Here is a 22,889-nt window from a genome sequence, read left to right as displayed (position 1 = left end):
TTCTACTTTGTTTTAGAAGTAAAGCCCATAAACTACCCAGCAATGGCAAGGCTACAATTTTGAACAGTCATAAACACTTTCAGCATATTAAAAGTGGTGCGCTTTCTCTTTCTGCAATATGACGAAACTCCAATAATATTTTGAGGTGTCACAGAGAGGTCATAACTATGGTTTTAGGTTATCTGCAAATTTTACTAAAATAAAATCCAGTATCAAAAAAAAAAAAAAAACCTTTAGGGAAAGTATTTATATACACACGTCACAATCTATTTAAAAATAAAAAAAAGTTGTTTCTAGTCAAAAAATTCTGAAAAGGAATTTTTTTTTTTTTTTTTAGTTTTTTTTAAACTCTTTTTAAGATGTATAATAAGAAAAGTTTCTTGAGCAAATCAGCATATTAGAAAGATTTCTGAAAGATCACATAACACTGAAGACTGGAGTAATGGCTGCTGAAAATGTGTGTATATATATATATATATATATATATATATATATGTGTGTGTGTGTGTGTGTGTGTGTGTGTGTGTGTGTGTGTGTGTGTGTGTGTATATATATATATATATATATATATATATATATATATATATATATATATAGAGAGAGAGAGAGAGAGAGAGAGAGAGAGAGAGAGAGAGAGATTATACGGTTATATTAAATTCTAATAATGCTTCACAAAATTAATGTTTTGACTTACTTTTACTGTATTTTTGATCAAACATTAAAAAATCCCAGTTGAGCATAAGAGACTTCTTTAAACACATTAAAATAAGAGAGATTTCTTTGAACACATTAAAATAATCTTATATATAAATAAACTGCCTCCAGACTTTTTAAATGATAGTACCGTATATATATCTACAGACTGATTGTGAACATCACAAGTATTCAGATCAAGTACATATTTCCTAAAATGAAACCAGTCATGAACTTTATAACCCTGTCTGTGCTGATTGGAGTGTGGTTCTGAGTTTACCTGCACTAGAGCCTCTTTCATTGCAGCCCAGTTAGACACTCTCCAGGCACACTCCAGCACCAGGTATGGGTTGTTATGGCCTTTAGATTGCCCGTACTCAGTCAGAGGCTCCCACTGGTTCAGCTCTTTAGAACAACTGGAAATCAATGTATTGCATTACATTAGAAATTAATAGACAGTCCAGAATGTTTATGAATTTCATAAAATGTTTGTGTGGCAGACAAAAACTGAATCTAAGACTAAGTTTTTATCCTCAACAATGCAAAACACAACTTTGAGAGTGTAATTCTGGTCAGTCTCTGTTGGTATGTTGCTAATCTTATTGGTTACAAGTCCAAATGGTGTCTTATTGGTTGTACTTTTGTCGCCTGGACCCTGGCCATTCAACTCACCGTATCCAGTGATCCTCCCACAGCTGATACTCTGGGAAGATGGCAGGCGAGACATTGTGCTCTTTGCGAGCTTTCTCCATTGCCTTCTCATAGGTTTCTTGAGCCTAATGATGATGGAACCAGCATTATTGTTACATCATCTTAAAATATAAGAGGGACAATTCAAAGGGACAAACTTTAACAATTTAATTAATGTAAATGCAAACACATTACATTTGAACAGCCTTTTTGCAGGCGCAGAAATAGTAACCATTTCTAAAATGTAAAGTTTGCATGTCGCCATCGCACCAGGTAGGTTAAAAGATACCTTTGATTGCGTGTTGCGTGAAGTGAGGACAGGGTGTGATATTTACAGACGCTACTCCATATCATGATTTGATCAAGTGCGCAGCCCTTCTTTATGATTTATTCATTCAAATAATTGCCCAAAACATGCATGGCAATACAATAATTACAGTGTCTCACCTGCTCAAAGAAGCCATGCTGCTCATATGCAATGGCGGTGCACGTCTCTGGGAACTTGCATCTTTTCTGCCACAGCCCCGCCCACATGTCCTCTTCCTGCAGTAGGGAGTAGAGCTCCGCCAGCGAGTCCAGGATCTCCTGAGGGAATACAAGAACACATCTTCAAATATATAGGGGACAAACACATCCATATTCAGAGGTGTCCCAATGAGATGACTGCTTAGCATAACCAGCTTGAATGCTGGGATACTTCAAACTGAACCCACTGACAGGTCAAAACAAAGCCAATTGGAAATTCAGCACACAAGTTGATTTCGAGTGACACCGGGGAACCTTCAGAACACAAAACTTCCTCTGCCAAGAATATCAATAACAAAGAAAGAAGAAGGGCTCATGCATCAGTGTACCTGCTGTGGAGGAGTGATGCTTTCTTGCTCATAGAACTCTGTGCTCTGTTTGGGTTTGATGTGCAAGCTAAGGCCTTTCTCAAAGGCTTGCTGCTCCAGCATCAGGGTGGAGCGCAACCATAGATTGTGGGTCTTTCCTAAGTACTTCAGGACGCAGGGCCTGATGGGTATGGGTGACACACACTGAGACATTGCCTCCACAAAGCAGTTTAGGGCACTGGGCTGGCAATCTCTCTGAGCTTGATGACTACCGCTACACAGGAACGGACCCATCTCGCCTGAGATTGCCTGCAAAAATGGATACATAAGACCAAAATTAGAGAGAAAAATAGAGAATTTTGTTGTATTGATTTTTAGAATACAGCATCAGATATTCAATAATTCATGTTGGTTTACATTATTTTTATATTTAGTTCACCTTTGCCATCGCCTAGTGCTCACTCTAGTTCATATTAAAAACCATGCTGTTACATGTAATCGTCAGCAAGACTCAAAATGAATATCCATACCATAAATTCATACAAATAAACTACGAATGTAATGAGAAAAAAAGGTTTAAGAACTGATTTGATTGATTGATAGTTTATAACAGCATGAATTTTAATACAGTCTACTACAATAAAACTAAAAAACACTATGACTTTGATGAGAACTTTACAATAATGTTTAAAATAAAATGTATGAACGTAGTTCCTCACCAAACGTCAAATGAGAATTTGCTATAAATATTAGCCAGCAATGCCAACTCTACAGAAAAATAGCCAACGTTACACAAATAATTTTGGATTACTGTTAAAACTGACGCAGTAAATATGTCCTAGTTTTTTATACCTCCTCCAATAAAAAGCTACGAAGTGGAAGATTTCTATTTTGAATGCATGCTGTAATAGTCTACAGCCTCTGTCACTCCAAATTAAAGCCCTTTAATGAGAATTCTAAAAATTAAGACATCTGGTCCATTAAACTCAGATATTTGCATAAAAGGTTTAATTTCTGCTCATTAGCAAATGCTGCCTGTTTAGGTTCAGCAGAAGGGGCCATACCCCCCACCCGCGTCTCCAAGATGAGCGGATAGGCACAACCTCTGACACCATCAACACACATTTTGCATGCTGATTCTGCAGAGATATTCATTATTAGTAAAACAGACTACACTTTAACCATAACAAAGGTCAATTTAGGGATGTTCATTTCGGTTATTTTTCCTAAACAACAACCGACGCTCGTTAACCGACAAGATTAATTTAAATTAGAATTTAATTAAATTTGCAAGGATAAGTATCTGTGACCCTTTAAAAATACTAACATTTGTTTCGCGGGGATTAATTTTGCATACGGAAAAAGCAACAAACAACAGACCATGAGGATTTACATGGTCTTCATATCACAACAAACACCTGCAGCGCTTCTGCGAGCGGAGAAAAACACAATAAAGCTAGGCTATATATAGCGAATTAATAATTAATCAAATATATTTTTAGGACGCAGTTTCGGTTCATTTTTGTGCAGCATGAAAGGAAACAGAAGGCAGAAAGCGACATCCTATTTTTCTTTAGGCTTATTTTACGTACAAAGATTTGTTTTTATTGTGAATGTATACAAATAAAGGCAAACTGTTAACAATTTCAATTATTTTTATGACTAAAAGGAGAAGTTGCTTCCACTGTTAGAAGGAAAGAAAATCAAGTGATTGCACTGGCGCCGCATGCGCGTACACAGTTAAGCTTTGCTACTCTGATAATGCAGCCTGTTCAGTATCATAATAAAATACAGTCAGTCAAACATATCGAATAAAAATAAAACACACTACTCAGTTTAAATATGTAGTAAAATTTGTGCCGTTAATTGTTATCACCATACCGCCAATAATAAATGTTATGCAAAACATTTTGTTTTACGTGGATATTGGAATGCGAGAGAAGTAGGCTACATAATAAATAATAATTTGGCATTCAAACACATTGTGAATATCCAAAAATTTGATTCTGTGTCGAATAAGAAACCCAGTGTTGGTTTCAGTTTCGTTTTAGCCTAAATTAATTTGTTTTGGCTTTTCATTTATGTTTCTGTAACTTCTTATAGGCTATTTTTTATTATTGTTCTTTTTTAAATAGGCTACTGTTACTTGAACGGATTTGTTGTGGAGTGAGGGAAACTAAAATAGCATAGCTATGTTTACAGCTTTTATTATAATGTTTGTAAACATTTTGCATTGGCATTAGGCATATTTCTGACTGAAATAAAAATTGCGACTTATTAATCGGCTATGCGTATGTTTTTCTCTCTCTAAAAAACGTAACTTTTATGTGCGTAGCGTAGCCTATTTTAAGAATTGCAGCAAACCTTTTTTAAATATTTTTTAAATAAATAAATAAAACACTTTTTAAACCTTTTAACTGATTGTATTAATCGTTCAAAATTCTTAACAGTTGGTTAGCGGTAACCTGTTAAAATGAACATCCCTAGCTCAATTTAAAATGAGCAGCAGTCATACAATGCATTGACATGGAATATGTTTAGAGGAAAATGGCCAACTATCAGCTCAGCTCTTTGGAGAACTAGAAAGTGAAGTACTCACATGCTGCTGGCGGTCCGACAGAATCTTCCACAGGCGGGGGAAGAGCTGGACCCAGGTCTTCTCAGCCAACGGGGTAGAGATATGGCACAACTGAACCAGTGCATTCAGCAGTGCTCCCGTCTGATTACACACACAGGAGACTCATTTACAGATAGGCAATATATATGCCATTAATGAACCGACATTTAGCCACTTGAGATTATCGCATTGGCTGATAACAGTGCCAGCTCAGCCGATTAACAAAAGTGCACCTAGTCTCAGTTCCAAATTCTACCAGGACACCTTTGTTAATGAACATTTATTTGTTTTTGTTCTTAAATATCTACATAAACTTCTTCTTTTTTTTGAGTTATTTTAGTACATAAAGTCAAACTAAATGAATACGTGATATATCTTCTATACAATTTAATTTACGATTTTTTATTTCAAGTAACAAAATTATATGGTTTTAGTTTCAGCCAACTATAAAACCATGCTTAATACACACTATTCTTGACACTTGCTTTCTACATGTATCATGTCACATTTACAGCAAAAAAATAAAATTTAAAAATATTCTTTACACATGACACCATACATTCAAGTACAAAAGAGACTATTCCTTTTAAAAATGTAATTTCATAAGGGATCACTGTAGGTTCATATGTAAGCCGTGACCTCTTGCCACTGAATAATTCTTATGGCTAACTGCACGTAAAGGTTTTGACCTCTGACTACAAGAGGAATGGATGTGTTAGTATAAACCAGAACTCAAATGTGTGCTGTGGTCACTGACAGCGGCTCCGGTGGGCAACGCAGCCTTTGAACTCCTCACTTCATCATTTATCTAAAGCCTGCTTGAGAGGTGCATATAAAGCTGCAGAGTGTCTAGGATTAAATAGAAATCAATGACGCTGTGACCTCAAAGCACTCAAAGACAGAATCCCAAGTTGCCCTGATCAAACTCTCTTTAACAGAGACGCTTATGAGGGAGCAGCCAAATGAGGAAGAGCAGGTTAGAGATGAAAGGAGCCAGAACCAAAGGCGCATTTTAAACTACACTGTTCAAAAGCCTGCACGACTTATGCATGCGACTCTTCCCTACATATGTCCTTTATGTAACCAGTTTTTTTCTTAAGTTTGCTTTATTTTTCCTAATGCTTACGGGTGCACTCGTGAGGGCATCATATGTTGAGGTGATGGCTCACCTTGACCTCTCTCAGGGAGTCCAGGAACTTATCGTGGCGGTTGGTGAGCATGTGCAGCTGGTTGCCTGCATCTCTTTCCGCCTGCTCCTTGGTCTTAGGGAGGCTGGTCTGGTCACCCGGTGCCAGTTCAATGTCTATCTCCACATCCTACAGACAAAAAAGGTTTCAAAATATGGGGAAAAATTGTTGACTTGCTTCACTTACAGAAGGCCGCAGAGTTGTGTGCCATTTAGAAGTGAACTGAAAACACCTTTGAATTTGAATTGAAGTAGGATACAGGACACAGATTTACATTTTAAATATGATGACTACTGTACACATAGTTTTTAATAGTACATTTCAAGAAAGAATTACTGATATGTTTATTATAACATATTAACATATTTATATATGAGATTATAAACAAGTTAACAAACCGAAGGAGTATTTAGAGAAACATTAGATGCCATTAATATTATGCATTTCTATGTATTTAGCATTTCAGACAATTATTAAGAGTATATATATATAGTACTATTTTACTTTTTAAACTTTAGGACAAAAAATTATAGATAATCAGAAACAGAATAGAAATAGATCATTGATGATGATGATCACAATGTAATTAAAACGTGCTCTATATATCAGAAATTGATACGAGAGTCAGCTAAATTAGGCAATAAAGGCACAGACAAGCTTCTTGTCCAGATGTTTGTATACACTGAATGGCCCAGCTGACCTCCTCTTTGGTCTCGCTGTTTTCTCTCTCACGAGGTTCCTGTTTGATATGCGTTGCCATGGCAAAGGCTGCGCGGTCATGGCTGTCGGCCAGGTTGATGACGTTGGTGATGGAGGGAAGCATGGAGCCCTGGCAGCTGGTGCCAATGGTGGTGTTCCTCTCACAGACCGCCAACAGCAGCTGTGAAGCAGAGACGACAGAGTCAAACTCTGAACTGCCACCATTCCTAAAACATGCCAGCAAACAGCTGCTCCTTCTGTGAAGATCACTTCACATGGAAGAAAGTAGATAACATTTAACATCAAGAACGCCTGCATGAGCCAGCATTGTTTAACAGCTGTCATTTTAACCACAAGCGCTTATATATCTAACTGCTTGAGCTCCAACAGTGGATATTCTTCTACTCCATCATGACAGGCTGATTCACACACACAGCCGCGCCACGTGTAGAACAGTATTTATAATTCATGAGCCCGAGTAGCACTGATTGTGGCTGAGATGGATGGATTGTGACCCGACTTGAGGCAAAAACCAGAGCGGTTATATCATGGTGTAATAATGATCTAAAACCCAGCTGAAGTTTTGATAAAATCATCAAGGGGAAGACTGTGATACAGTAGGCATACAGCTGCTATGCAAGGTGCAATTAGCTTGTGTGTAATTTTTAGCATGCGCATAATTATAAAGTAGTATCGACCCCGCATAGAGCAGACAACACGATTGAAGATGTACAATATATTGGTATTTATTTCATGTTCAAAATATTCTGTAGACATATCCTCCGGTGTGACATGCAATGTTATATCACAGAAATGATAAATTAAACAGTTTATTTAAATGCTTTATTATATAATTATTTAATATTACAAATTATAACAAGACAATTTTAATAATATTACAATATTATTAATTATATATTTTTATTATATTTAAAAATTTATATATTATACATTTATTTAAACCAAACAACATTTTAGGTTTTATTTATTAATGTATTATTATTATTATTATTATATTTTCTTTTTTTAAAGTCTATTAACATATACTGGGTTAATTAGTTTAAAAAAAGGGTACTTTACTGAAGAAGAAAAAAAAAATTATGCGTCTGTACCTCAATGCACTGTTTAATCCAGAAGTGGTTGCCCATGGCCTCCCAGTTCTGCGAGCAGCAAATATACAGGAGCCTCTCATAGACTCTTCGCTTCACTGATCCATCGAACACCTCGAAAAACTTGGCTCTGATCAGTGCCTGGGTACAGCGTAGGCCTGACAAGAATGCTGGCTCCAGTTTGGATGTGATGTCACTTCCTGAGAGGTTCTCATCTCTAAAAAAAAAAAAACAAATACAAAAGTGCTTTAGACAAACGCTGCAAGACTGGTGTTGTGTGTACCTTCTGAGACAGCATGAAATGTAGAGTGACAAACAACATGGTGGTTCTTTAGTAAACCACAGCTATTAACGATTGCACACGCTCTAGAATAGATACAACTAGAGCTGCTGACTTAAGCCTATGGATTCTCACCAGGGTGAACTGCTCCTGACGCTGGAGAAATGCTCTTTTGCCCAGGGTGATGGTAACCCCTAATGCAAATTGCCCCTTAGCCACCAACCACCCCGAGGCCCAACTTTAGCAATCAAAATGGGGCCTGCCACCCACCAGCCAGAGTCTTGTTGCTAATGGCAAATAGATGGAAGGCCAGCACGGACAGCGGACCCTGTGATTAATCGGCGTAATTACCTGTAGACGTAATTAACGAGGTCCAGAAACTGGCCATTCAATTCAAGGTCGTCAGGAAAGCGCTTCTCAATGTAGGTCATCATTTTCACCAGCAGAATGGATTTCTCTCTTGGATTAGGCACCTAGGAAAGAGAAACGAAGACAAAGAGAGTGAGTAAGACAGCAGAAAGAAAGGCGATTGGAAGAGGAGAGCTGATGAGGAGAAAGAGGTAACGGACTGATACAGTCCATTTATCTTTCATTTATCAGGAGAGCTGTGTAGAACCTTTGCTCTGCTCCTTTTTCCTCCCGGTCTGCTCTCTAACCTTGGGCTAACAGAACAGACACCTGGGATCAGCTGTCCGGGCCACAGCACACTGAATACACAATGCCTCATTTACAGCAGGAAAGGCTTCGAGCTCAAATGTTTAACACTGGTGTATTCAGAGTCAACAAATGCTTGGTCTACTATTGTGCGCTTTAGCAAGTCTACAGAAATGGAAATCACACAAATACACCATGTTAAATCAATAACGCATGAAATATCAATCAGGCTAATAAGCCATTTGTAGCTGCCCTGCTTGTTTCTGAACCTCAACCAGTGAGTGTGGGCTGGGAGCAAAAAGAGACAAAAGAGAACCTGTTTAAAACAGTAATTTTTTAACAATTCCGTTTGGTTCTACAGAATCAACTTTCTTCCATCTTAGACCAATAAACAATTGTAAAAATGTCATTGATTACAATGTTCAAAAAATATTGAAAAATAAGTAAATAAATACATACATTTAAAGTTCCTTTCCAAATATCGTGCCATAGATTTATGTTTTTATTACTGTATGCTGATCCCTGAGGTCTAGTTATAATGACTGCTTTCCTTGCTCTCGCTGACCTTGCTCTGCAGTCGACTAGCATTTTTAACTGCCCCATCGTTCAACTGCCTCTTTGCAAAGTTGACATTACACAGTGTCTCAGCAAACTTCCATGGAAGCCCATCAAGTCTTCAAGTTATTTAAACAGAGTTATCTTAACATAGTCTTAATGAAAACTCTAAAAAACACTAAAAGATAAAAGACATACTACATTAAACTTAACTAGTCAACTTTCTAATCGCCCATGAGTCAATGACATGTGAGTGTCATCTTTACTACAAAAATTTTTTTTTACATCGTATAATGTAACCTAAACTAAGACCAAAGAGAATTCAGCAGCCTGTGAGAATTTACCTGGTTGGTGGCCATGGGGTTGCCAGAGCTGTTCTTGACCCATTCCTCCACAATCTTCACCACAGCTCGAAGAATCTTTGGGTCGGGAGATTTCTCGATGAGAGAGGTAAGGATGACCTGGATGAAGTTCTTCCTCATTTCCATGTTCATGACCGACAGCCTTTCCTTTACCAGATCCAAGCTTAGCATGACCAACTCGCTCGTGACTACAGCCAACACAGAAAAACGAGAGCACGATTACATGACAGCAATACTATTTTCCCTTTCCTTGAGGTTCACAGGCTCACACACACAGAAAATATTACAAGAATCTCAATGACAACCATTGAACACGCATCAAAAATTGTAAAAGACAGCTGAGGATATGAACCATAAAGACACTAAATTCTGCCTGCTGAAAGCTTGAGTTTTAGCATGGAAAGTCGTAGCAGAGAGGAGACAGGTTATGAGTTTAGTCTGGCCTCTGAATGTATTTTCTGCTTGATTTGCTCAAGGTAAAATGTGATTCTTCTGATGAGTCGACCCTTGGGGGAAGAATATGTTAGAGGCTGATTTCCAGTTTGCCGCTGACTCGCGTGTGAGTGGGTCTTTAGCAACACTGCCAGGGTGACATTGCAGTGTGAGGCCTGCACAAGACACGCAGGGCCGAAAGTGTGCAAATGTGTGTGCGTCTGTTCAATACCATCTCCATGTACCATTTAAAAACCATAATAGCATCTAGAAGGCACTGAGCAGATGGGATTGTCTGGAATTTATATTCTGGTGGACAAAGTGGGAGACTTTTTACATCAATCACAGAAGATGTTTCTCAGTATGGATGGATTTGTGGGCAAGTTTCTGAACATTTGATTGGCCCTCCTGCAGCACCCAGTGGTCAAATATGCACAGCGCACACTGAAGTCTAAGGGTTCTCTCTCGCTCGCTCTCACTCTGCTCCAAGGTGACAACGTGTCTTTGTCTTTCTGCCCACTTTTTTACCTTCTCCAGATGACTGCAGACAACAGGATTAAAGCTGTCCCAGCAAGAGCGCATATTTTTCCATCATACTGTCAAGAGCCTAAATTTAAGACAGACTTGTCAGTTCTGGGCCAAGAGGAAGAGGACACGTCCTGTCAGACAAAGCAATAGATCTCAACCTACCTCAGCTGGCTTCCATACACTATCGGAAAAAAGACAAGCTTGAAATATTTAAAGGCTTAAAAACAGCCTCCTGGAAGGAAGGAAGTGATCTTAACCAAGAGCAGATGGGTTAATGACAGAAAGAGGCCAGAATAGCCTAAATTGAGTATAGCATACTGTATTTTATTAACTTAACATGGTTGCTTCTAGACAGCAGCCAATTAGGATCGATTTAGATGATTTAGTGATACATGAGTGCCATCAACATAAGAACTGAACTGACCTGTGCACTGCCAGTTCTGTTTAAATTTACTGAGGTGGTCAGTGCCAAAAGAGTTCTTAAAAGAATTTGTTGTCTGATAAATTATGAAGTCAAATGATCTTATATTTTAGGAGACTTACTGACCTTGACACACAGGATATGCTGTATGATGTAATGTCCTGTTTTTCTTTTCTGAATGCTGGTTGTATCATTACTTTATTATTTCAAATATTAATATGCAATTTTAATTTAAAAAAATATATAATAATTATAATGATAATAATAAATACAGCTGCAAACAGCAATTAAGAGGCCAAGCACAATGTAAGCGAAATTAGACCAAACACAAAAATTAGTAAAGAAATTTGGAAAATGCAAAATAGTTGAAAACCCATTAATACAATCACTTGTAATATTAAATAATTGCTTTTTACTTTTGACCAATAGTTGGCACAGACACCAAATTCATGGCACAAAGTTTGGAATAAATATGTCAAAGCTTTGCAGAGATACAGCCTCAGATGCAGTTTGGCATGCCATCAAAATTGTAGATGTGGTAAATAAAAGCGTTTATGTCTATAGACATGTAATCCATAACTTTTTAACAACATGGTCTGAAGATCTGAATTGAGTTTGGTGAAAAATTGAACCAACAGTCTAGGAGGATTTCAAAAATCAATTTAAAAGGAAATCTAAACGGTGGACAGGAAGTCTGTTTTGGCCAAACTGTTCAGAATTTATAAGCAAAAAAAAAAGCCAATTTTCATATCTCCAGACCACTAGGTGGTACTGTGCCAAAATTCTCCAGGTAGCCTGGTTGCAGCAAAACGTACTAAGTTTGGTCTCAATGTGCTAAAGTGTTGGGAAGAGGCAGCCTCACATTCATTTTGGTGTGATCGTCAAATGTTTGCACGTTATTTGAAAACAGTTTGATCAATCAGCTTGAATTCCTTATGCTTTTTGGGATGGTCTGAAAATGAGCCGATACAATTTTTATGAAAATTTGAGCAAAGGTTAAAAAAAATTAGGTTTTTCAGAAAATTCAAAAAGAGAAAAAAAAATTATGTCAAATCATTCAAATCGTTTAATGTTCAGACTGTCTTTTATTCTGTGTGCTAAATTTCATAACTTTTCTGCAAGCAGTTCAATCTACCACCACAAGACATAAGAGCAGAAGACTGTTGTGCCAAAATCAGATGTGCTAGTGCGTGCCAGGACCAGTTGTGTTTCCCCTGTCACTTCCAGGGCTTGATTGTGCCGAGTTAGAGACGGACTGCACCGCTGTTCTCTTCCCATGATTTAATATGAAGCTACCAGCTGGCATCAACATTTAAGACATTTAAAACAATTTTAATAGCAAAACTCACTTTCAGAGTGTCTGAATTAACTTAAGACTGCAACCCGATGGGAATTCTAATCACCGTATGAGGCAGGAATGTATTATACGGGATGCAAAAGGCTGTATATAATAGCTATAATAAGAACACGTTATGATTATGAAAATACCAGAGAGCGCTTGAAGAACTTATGGTTATAATCATGTATTTATTTGGTTTAATATTTCTGCCTCCTCCAGGTGTGCCTCCTCATAAATTTCATATACTCTGTGTAACTCGTATAACTCATATTTTCTGTCTGTGAGCTCCCTCTGTTGCTTTGGCTGAATGGATAACAGTACAGTGAGACGGGATAGCAGTCAAGCCTCCTCAGATTACTGTGGAAAATTTAAATTAATGATCATTCTTTCTAAAGAAATTTATCGGAAACGGAAAAAGGGTCTGTCAGTATTTTTCTGTAGTGTTACATGTTATATGTCGCATTTGGAGCACTAATGGAGTTGTTTTGTGCACTCCCGTCGTCACAAATAAATGGAGCAGTTTGATTAGGGTAGTTTGATTTAGCATGCTCACAAATAAAAATAATTAATAGTAAATTATATAAAATATCAATGTTGACGTCTTAAGTCTTTATGTAAGGAACAAATGTCAGTTTTTGTTAAGTTCATTTTACAATATAGTTTTCATTTATTTTCCCCTCGCTAATGCTGGGTTTGTATGAAGTTTTCTTCAAAGAGGCATATCAAGGAAGGGTTTTACAATAGGGCTGACAGAGGAAACGCGCTTTATTATGGCTTTGTGGCTTGAGGTGTGAGGCCATAGGCCCACCACGGGTCGTTGTTAAATCTGGCACACACCAGCAGTGGAAAAGTGGCTATTATGTGCTTCGCTCCTGTTAATAATAATAAAAATAGACCAATTTCAACTACATAAGGTGAAAATGTATTTATATATCTTTGGGGGAAAATGTCTTTGATATAAGAGGCCAAAGAATGGTCACCTGTGGTGGTTTCAGTGGCTCCGGGGTTGGGTTGCGGGTTCAGGTGCTCTCTCACCATCTTCTGCAGGGAGCGCATAAAGACAGAAATGAGCCGGTCGATGTAGCTGGAGTTGTTGCTGCAGGCCGACTTCAGGATCATCAGTGTTCCTGGAAGCAAAGAGGAGAAAGAAGCTGGTAACATGACGCCCCGCTGTCCTCACAACACTGTCAGGGACAGCAAGCGACATGCGCCTGCTAATGACTTTGGGTGCAGCTCCTTTGTCCCTGTAGTTGTATTACAAGGACGTTTCTGGAGAAATCTAAGCGAGTTACCGGGTAAGGATGGAGACAAAAAAAGCATGAGTAATGCATTTCTTAGATCACAGCTCTGGGGACGAAAGATAAATGTAAAAAGTCACCCTCGATGGAGACACATACAGTACATCAGTGGTAAATGTAATTCTAGAGCACTGCCAGAGCGGAAGCAGAATGCACTTATTGAACAATGGTGCCATTTTGAGCTGAAATGAAACACTGGTAACTTTAGAATGTTATCCAATAGAGTTTCAGCATTTTTGGTTTTCAATTAAGAAATATAATTAAAGATGAAATCTAAGTTGTGAAACAACTAAGTTATTATTATAATAAAATACAAAATATCTGAAATGGATACACACTAAAGTACACTACTATTACAAAGTTTAGGGTTGGTAAGGTCTTCACCAATATGGCATTTATTTAATAAAAAATACAGTAAAAAAACAAAACCGTAATCTTGTGAAATGTAATGCATCCCTGCTGCACAGGAGTAGTTATTTGTTACTTCTTAAAAAAAAAACAAAAAAAAAAAACTCCCGATTAGTATTAAGTACATAAATTACAATTAAGTACATAAATATGATTTACATTCTATACTTAGTATATAACAGAAAAGAAAGCTTTTTGAAAACCTCAGCATCTATTTTACGTTGGGGAAGATATTCTAGAGTAACTCCCTTTGGTCATGTAGTAGAGCTATTATATTTTCTCACCGAACAATTGAGTTGGGTTAGCACTGGTGGCTTTCTCGTAGTTGGTGAGGCCTTCATAAATGACCTTCCCTACGGCAGCGTACAAACACTCCAGCTCCTCATACTTGGAAGCAACTGTGGATGTGCCTAGAGAAAAACCAAAATATTAGAAGAAACTGTTTTAATGTACATCGTTACCACAGTTTTATTTGAAAAACTAGAACAAACTGGAAATCTTATAAATCTTATTTGATTCTCTGATCTTATAAAGAGATAACCAATTACAGAAATGGAGCTTTAACATATCAGGTTGATGATAATCACTTGTGTATCTAAAGTTATTTCACAGCCTCTGTGGAGATTCAACCAATGCATGTTTCTGTTAACAGCTGCTCACCATTATACTGGCCTTCGGGCTGTCTAGACTTTGTCTCATACTCAAGCAAATCAAATGATGCTATTATTGTTCACCATACATATCCACAGCTACTGTATGCTCAAATGAGGTCTCTAGGAGAAGATATCATCAATCTGAGCTTGATCTACTCACTGGGTTCTGTGGGGAAGGTGCTCATGAGTCTGGACAGGAGGGAGTGGACTGCCCTCAACACTTTGGTGTTGCCACAGGTCATGCAAGCTGCAATGCCACGCTGCAAGGGCTTGAAGTGCGCAAGAATGGCTGGAGGCTGCAGCACTGACAGAAGGAAGCTGAGGATCTCAAGCCCTGTGCAGATGTTGGAGAAGTTCGCCTGGTTTGGCTGCTCCTGAAAAACAGAGGAGGACTGATGAGGTTGAGGTTGGTAAGATGTCTGTTTTTGAGAAAAATTCTCTTTTGCTCAACAATGATGCATTTATATGATCAAAAGCATAAGTAAAATTGTAAGTGTGAAATATAATATTAAGAAATATTAGTATCTATTTATATCTATTCTAATATATTTTAAAGTAAATCTTTTTGCTTTGATGGCAAAGCTGAATTTTCGGCAGCCATTACTTCAGTCTTTAAATGTCAAATAATTCTTCAGAAATAATGTGCTGAATATGCTGAAATGAGCTCAAGAAACGTTTCTTATTAACACAAAAAAAGGCGGTTGTGCTGCTTTATATTTTTTAGAAACCATGATACTTTTTTTGAGGGTTCTCAAAAATAACCATTTACTTGAAATGTAAATCTTTCAGAACATTATAAATGTCTTCACTGTCACTTTTGGTCAATTTTAAAAATCCATGCTGAATAAAAGTAATAATAACAATAAAAAAAATCCTGCAAGGCTGTTGTTGTTTTCCATTTAACTTGCATACTTTAAGTACAGTTTACTTCTTTTGTACATCTCATTAATTAGAGGTGTGAACCTACATTGGTCTCACGGTTCGGTTCGGTTACGATTATCAAGTCATCGATTCAGTTCGATTTGATTATCTCGATGCATCACAATGCATTGATGATGCACTGCATCCTTATTTTTCAATTTTGCTTCACATGTATACAATTTTGTCAATAAATACAAGCAGTTAGATATGTAAACTGAACCTTTAATTTTACCTGAAACACGCTTCTTGAATGTATTAAACATCAAATAAAACTCAAGTCTGGGCACAGAGGCAACAGCAGCATTAGATTAGAACACACAAATGTAAGTAGCTACTAAAAGTGCATAATGCAGGGAGTGTACTTAAATACGTATATAGTGCAGTGTACTTTTTTGTAAAACATTTAAATATTGACAAATGTATAAACATGAAATTAAATTACAAACCAAAATAAACAAGAGGACAAACCTACTTGAATATAATCAATATACAAAAACCTAAATCTGCACTTCAGCAGTGTTTCGGATTCTTTCCAAAAGCCTGGAGAGCGCGCCCACTTTAAGCGCGCGCTGGGATGCCAGATTCAGCGTATGCGCGAAGCATGTTTCTAGGGGGATTTTTCCGAATTGAGCTGCAGCGATCATGTTCGATGCATTATCTGTTACAAGCACTACATCCTTATGTGATAGCTGCCATTCATCCACGACAGTAGCTCTGCCAGATGAGCACCCGTGTAAGACTCATAAACTCTCGTCCTTTAAATCACTGTCAAGCCGACACAATGAGATGATAAATGCCCTTCGGATTCGCAGCACTGGTCATTAGTTTGTTAAAGAGAACTGAAAAAAGCACTTCACTCCCTCAACTGGGCTCTGGGGCACGGACGATGAGTGACCTGTTTGTCAAACTCTTGTCACAGAAAGTGTCATTGACCCACTCTGAAAACAGGGTGGTAATCATCAGCTTTTCTGGCTGTTCGAAAATAGGGCATAAGAGAGACTGGGAGTCATCTTATGAACATCCGTTTTTCCAAAGCATTAATTGTTCGGAATATATAAACAGGAACTTCCCAGGAGGAGAAAGTGGCATGATCTAATCTTTGGATGAGCGAAGAGCAAATTAAAAGGTTGTACAAGCTACAGGCAGTCTCCTCACTGCCATATCACAGCATTTAAATCCTGGCCTACATGAGCAGAGAAAGCTGTATAACTGTCTTGCCCTGAAAAGAATCGATAGAGTGGTGGATCCGAACGACAGGAAGCCCAGTGCCTGATAACAGGTGGAATAAGAGAGGAAGTGAGGTTGATAATTGTGCAGGTGGTGGACGCTCACTAACTGAGAGGTGTTCTCTCAGATGACAGCTGAGTTGGTCACACCAGTGTACTCCAAAGAAGGAAAAATCATTGAGAAGAGTGAGGATATCGATTTGGCTGGCATAAAAACTGCTTGGAAAGGCACCAGAGTGATGGTAAAATGAATGCTAATTCTATTTCGACTATTGTTTTCAGTGTCAACTAGGAGGAGCTGTACCGTTTAGTCGACTATTCAGCTAGACCTGCACATCCCTGATAAGAACACCTGCAGTGGGTTTTGACTTTGACACACGCAGGGCTAATGTTCAACAAAGTCAAAGCCTTTTGGAAAATGCATTTGTGGCAGTAACTTTTGATATTGTGACAGACCGCCACAAGTAAATCAATGTAAACACAATGAAACTTACCATATTTTCCGGACTATAAGTCGCACTCTTTTTAATAGTTTGGCTGGTCCTGTGACTTATAGTCAGGTGCGACTTATTTATCAAAATTAACCAAGAGAAATGAACCTTGGTTCATGGATGAACCAAGAACCAAGATAAAACATTACAGTCTACAGACACCAGTGGGCGCTGTATTCTGCTCAGTGCTACTGTAGTCTCCCACTGAATACATATAGCGCCCTCTTGCGACTTTAGATGGTAATGTTTTCTCTTGGTTCTTGGTTCTAAATAAATGCGACTTATAGTCCAGTACTTATACTCAGGTGCAACTTACAGTCCAAAAAATACGGAACCAGCTTGAACGCTTTCATTTGATCTAGGCGTCTTTCTTTAAAGTGTTTTGGTAGTTTGGTGTGTTCATCCATAGAGAGTTTGTGAGCAGAGCGGTGTGATTTTGACTCGCTCCAAGAGCGCTCCACCACCCCTCCATCACGAGTACAATTCAGACCTACGGCCCATAATATAACTGCATATTTAGCAAGAATTCACATGTTTAGCTATAGCTTGATACAGATGGATCTCTCAAATCAGAAGGTTATAATGACAAGCAATAGAGCAGCATTTTTTGTTTTAATATAGGCTACGTTATGAACAACATTTCAAACATACTGAAATACTTTAGCCGCGGAGCAGTGTTTCTGGTATAAGTGAGCACGGAGTGAGAGCGGGAAATTGTTTCATCCGTTTGATGTCGCCATGTTTCTTTTAAGAAGAGAGCGCACCTCTCAGATCATCAAGTACCGGGTTGACCAGGTACTCTGTACCACCGATACTTTAAAAAAACCTGGTACCGTAACGTTTTTATTTTTTTAGTACCAACTTGGTACCGAAGTACCTGGTCTTTTGACAACACTATCACAGAGTAACCAGAGTGTTTCTGCTTTTCTAAGAGTGCCACCTATTGTCAGAGAGTGAATTTGTAGTTTCATGCATAACACGTGCCGTTTTTAAACATTGGTATGAATATTTCTCCATTTCCTTTCAGAAAATGAGGCAAGAACTCATAAATCTCATATGCAGCCTCAAATTGCAAATTGTAAGCTTTCAGACCTACCACAGTCATAAGGAGCTTGTCGAACCACTGCAGTTTGAGTTCGGCACGGGGCCACATGTCTGGCCTGAGGGCAGTCTTCATGAGGTTCACACAGCGACGGGACAGCAGCTCACCGGGAGAGCCTGCCACACTGGTGCTATCATTTACCTGCAGACACGGAGCAGAAATTAGATTAACAATTAGTGGACACCAGAAAGACTCATAAAGTAGGTATGAGATAACTACCTGGCACGCGATGCGGATGAGGAAGTTGACCACAGTATCAGTTTGCTGTTTTTCCACAGGTTTGGTAAGGAGAGCCTCTGTGCCTGGCATCGACTGACTGCGGCCAAAGACCTGCACATACAGACACAAACACAATACAGCCAGTGTACTCAAACATGGCACGGTCCATCCGGACACAGAGCACAAGAGACGGACACACTCAAGGTCACACTCCTCTGCGGGGAGTGGTTTAAGGTTTTCTCACCGAGCCGACAGCACCAGCAGCAGTGCGAAATCTCTTTACGTCTTGTGCCGAGTCAACAGACATGCCTCTCTTCATAGCAGCAGAGGCTCCGCTCGTGCCCTCGCCCACACTTCCTGGATCGGCTTCCGATTCCGGCTGAGAAAAGTGAGAGATTCAAACCCAATAAAATGAACGAACACATTTTCATTAAATTAAATTAATCACAAAAGACCAAAACACTGTTTGTATAATAAGAACACTTATTTCCTGGTAACAGACCTGTTGGTCTTTGATTCTCTGGAGCTCCCATTTGATGACCACCTCAGCTAAGTCCACGGCCAACTTCCTCTGCTCAATAGTTACACTAGGGGTGAAGCCCAATCGCTGCATAGCACTGATCATGTGCTGAACCAGGTGATGTCTCACTGGGTAATAAACCTATAAGCAGAGAAACTTACACTCAAGAAAACTCTACAAAAACCTTATATGATCTACCAAGCAAACTAATACCCAAGGCTGTGCATTAAAATTTTATCATGTGAAGACTGGATAATAAAAATGACTGCAGTATGGGAGATGTTAGTATAACTGGCAAGAGTGAAGTGACTGTACATACTCTGAAGTGCTGTACAATGAGGTGAAGTATATGGACAAGCTGAGGAACTGTGTGCCCCTCCTCCACAATGATCTTGCGGGTCCAGTGTGTGAGCATCTGATGACCGTCCTCCATCCGAGCAGGTACAGCAGGTGTGAGAATTGCCATGGCTTGCCGAACAATGGCACGTGCTTCCATAGTATGAGCCTTTAGCAGACTGTGGAAAACCTGCACAGAACAGATACACTGACATTTAGCAGCATTCAACAAAAGGAAGAAGTTGACTACTGAAGTGAGTTAACCAAAGATTTTGTGTAGCAAAAGCTAGGAGGTACTTTTCTACTCTTTGAAATGTTGAGGTAAGAGAAGTATTTGGGGTTTAGAAATGTACACCTGTACTCTACAGTCTAATTTGTACCTACATTTACATTAGGAAATTTCATATCTGGTATCAGTCAGCTGGTCAGCTTTAATCATTACACGATTATGTCTGGAAAATATTTATAGAATTCAAAGATTCTGATATAGCTGTTAAAAATATATATTTTACACCCCTCTTTGTTCAGACAAAATCAGAAAAAAAAAATCATTTTAGTATTTTTGCCAACTGTAATTTTAGTACATGATTACCTGTAACACAATCTTTTTGTGAATGGCAAACTTGGCGATAATGTGAGCCAGCAAGAGGTGGCCACTGTACTTGCAGGCCGGATCCACGCAGGTTTTGGGAAGCAGGCAAGGCCAAGCGAAGGTCATAAGACGCCTCAGCTTGCTATTCCTGCTCTTGTTGTTGTCATGGATGTGATGAGGAGCGTGCTCTACCAGCAGGGTTGAGAACTGTAGCAGGTAGATCCTCAACGAATCAGCCAGGTCTGCCTGCTTCTCAGGGTCAAGGACCTACAATAACAGGAAAAATGTGTCACAAAACACTAAAAGATGCATTGTTTTTAGGGCTGTGAGGCCACAGCTGTGACATATAGCAAATAAAAAATATATATTATATATATATTATTTAACTTGAATAGCTTCCTTTGCTGCTGGAGATGTTGAAAACAAACCCAGGGAACAAATGGACTGTTTGGTTTACTCTTTGCTATGATTAGCAGCAGGGGAGAGACAATCAATTTAAGCGTGAAATAAATGAAGGCTATTAACCTTCACTCTGTGTCTCATTGGGTTAGCTTGAAAAACAAACACTATGACCTTTATTGTTGCATTGACATTTCTGGCAGTGAAATAACAGCCAGAGGTCATCCTAGATGAACTGGTGACTTGATAAAGAGAGGCTGCTGGAGACGATTACCTTGGTGATGAAGACACTAGTGATGCTCTCAGGGTTGTCACCCTCAGGATTGGGTGGCCCCAGAAGTTGCTCACTTTCCCCTTTCTCAAAGCTGTACAGGAATGCTGGGTTCAGGATGTGCTGCAACACCTGGACAGTGGACACATAACATATATAACATAAGTTACATTTATGCATTTGCACTTAGGATATCAAAGAACTGGGAAGGTATCCGTTTATCAAATATAAGCAGTACTACAATTGTATGAGGAAAAAATAATTTTGTTACCTGTTATTCATTCTATAGATCTCGGCACTCCAAACTTACACTTTGACATATAGAAACATCATCATGCCATTATATTAAAATAAATTATATAAATGATAAAAATATAATTGTATATTATTATCATAATAAAAAAAATAAATAAAAAAAAGACATCTTAGAAGAGTGGCCTCTATGATGAGTAACCTACTTCATGTATAACCACTGGAGTCTTCATGCTAACAATTCTACTTACTGCTTTTTGTTAATCATTATGGTTTACAATCATGTTGCAATTTAAAGCACTGGTTGAATTTTCTTAAATTTTCTTTGGTAGCGCCAGCATATATAAAGCCAGTAAAAAGTGTGATGATAACAGAAGAGCGAGAGAAAGGCACAGCATGGCACCTCAGATTTGGTTCATTTGTTAGTTAACTGATATTGATCATTCAGATGAACCATGTTTTTAGAAGCTCAAAAATTACTTATTCCCCCAGCCTCGACTTTTCATAAATCAGCTCTTATATGTTACTCAATTAGCATCTTTGAACACTAATTAGTTTCTGCTTTACACTATAAATTGAAAGAAAAATCATAAATATTAATAAAAAGCATGTTGACCATGTACCACTTGGTAATTTAAGCTATGGAAAAAAATACAACCCTTATTCAAGACAATAGTTTGTCTAGTCAGGCACAATGGTTGTGTTGTTTGCTAGCTGAAGTGTTGCATCAGCATGTGGACTTCTAAAAAAAATGGAGACTGTGTGGCTGCAGGTGTTCCTTCATTATCCCTCGTCCTAATGAGCCCCTCTACCGTTCAGATGAGTGATGGACCACAACAAATCCTTTTCTACACAATCCATCACAGCCAAAACCGCTACAACTCCAGCTGCCTGAAAACATCACCTTAAACGTGTATTCAGTTAAGAGTGCGCAGCTGCTGAGCTCTCCTGGGGAATGTTTGGGATGCAACGTCTGTTTGGCTGTGAGGGGTGATTTAGCAGAGCAAGAACAGCCTCTGCCATCAAAGCGGTGAAGACTATCCGCCGATGCACTGTTACCGTTTCTCAATGTCACTACAGAGGGTGACAATTCGAGGGGAACATCCAGTTCATTTTAATAAACTGCCATTTGATCTCTTTCTTGAACTTGGAGTTTTTTCACATGAATAAAAATGAAGTGGGAATAAGAAACATAGCCTTGAATATCCCGACTGACACGTTTACCAGTGGGTCCTTGTACTCCAGGTAGTGCTTGCCCATTATAAACACCCCTCCACAGGTGTAGACAATAAGGATGATCAAAAGAATCAACAAAGAGTGAAAATGACATGCAAAAAAATTCTAAACTATGGTCGAGCAAGCAGAAAAAGTTCTTTGTGTCGAGCCCTGCTCCATGTCATTCCACACCCGTAAGATCATCGTTCACCTTTGGAGCACAAATTAAGATATTTTTGATTAAATCGGAGAGCTATCTGACCCTCCATAGACAGCAAAGCAACTGAACTGTTCCCGCCATTTTAGAGAGTACTACAATGCGATACAATTCAGTTGCGTTGTTGTCTATGGAGGGTCCGATAGCTCTCCGATTTAATCAAAAATATCTTAATTTGTGTTCCGAAGATGAACGAAAGTCTTATGGGTGTGGAACGACATGAGGGTGAGTAATGACATAATTTTCATTTTGGGGTGAACTTACCCTTTAAAGCCAAGCCTCAGCATATGAGCAATGGCTATTAAGAGTAATCTGAAGATAAATATTCATTAGTGCACTTCAAAGACTTCGGTTGACTGTGAAGATGTGC

At 38.5% G+C, this 22,889-nt stretch overlaps 1 protein-coding gene across 4 annotated transcripts in view; it reads right to left on the bottom strand.

The window, feature by feature from the left end:
- Nucleotides 1–22,889, bottom strand: part of LOC113056240 (transformation/transcription domain-associated protein-like) — a 73,544-nt gene that overhangs the window by 25,625 nt on the left and 25,030 nt on the right. For all 4 annotated transcript variants that reach the window (XM_026222851.1, XM_026222854.1, XM_026222852.1 and 1 more), the window contains 20 exons: nucleotides 20,839–20,967; nucleotides 20,166–20,432; nucleotides 19,557–19,763; nucleotides 19,220–19,378; nucleotides 18,962–19,096; nucleotides 18,718–18,828; nucleotides 18,493–18,639; nucleotides 14,919–15,132; nucleotides 14,390–14,515; nucleotides 13,380–13,526; nucleotides 9,662–9,867; nucleotides 8,460–8,581; nucleotides 7,832–8,045; nucleotides 6,721–6,900; nucleotides 6,003–6,149; nucleotides 4,816–4,935; nucleotides 2,238–2,525; nucleotides 1,831–1,968; nucleotides 1,366–1,469; nucleotides 974–1,109 (listed from right to left, as the gene is read on the bottom strand). In XM_026222851.1, the coding sequence (XP_026078636.1) occupies nucleotides 974–1,109; nucleotides 1,366–1,469; nucleotides 1,831–1,968; nucleotides 2,238–2,525; nucleotides 4,816–4,935; nucleotides 6,003–6,149; nucleotides 6,721–6,900; nucleotides 7,832–8,045; nucleotides 8,460–8,581; nucleotides 9,662–9,867; nucleotides 13,380–13,526; nucleotides 14,390–14,515; nucleotides 14,919–15,132; nucleotides 18,493–18,639; nucleotides 18,718–18,828; nucleotides 18,962–19,096; nucleotides 19,220–19,378; nucleotides 19,557–19,763; nucleotides 20,166–20,432; nucleotides 20,839–20,967 (3,297 nt within the window). The remainder of the gene's footprint in view (nucleotides 1–973; nucleotides 1,110–1,365; nucleotides 1,470–1,830; nucleotides 1,969–2,237; nucleotides 2,526–4,815; nucleotides 4,936–6,002; nucleotides 6,150–6,720; nucleotides 6,901–7,831; nucleotides 8,046–8,459; nucleotides 8,582–9,661; nucleotides 9,868–13,379; nucleotides 13,527–14,389; nucleotides 14,516–14,918; nucleotides 15,133–18,492; nucleotides 18,640–18,717; nucleotides 18,829–18,961; nucleotides 19,097–19,219; nucleotides 19,379–19,556; nucleotides 19,764–20,165; nucleotides 20,433–20,838; nucleotides 20,968–22,889) is intronic.

Source organism: Carassius auratus, chromosome 37 (assembly GCF_003368295.1).
Source record: "Carassius auratus strain Wakin chromosome 37, ASM336829v1, whole genome shotgun sequence".
NCBI classification, from domain to species: domain Eukaryota; kingdom Metazoa; phylum Chordata; class Actinopteri; order Cypriniformes; family Cyprinidae; genus Carassius; species Carassius auratus.
This window is presented reverse-complemented; position numbering and strand designations above follow the sequence as displayed.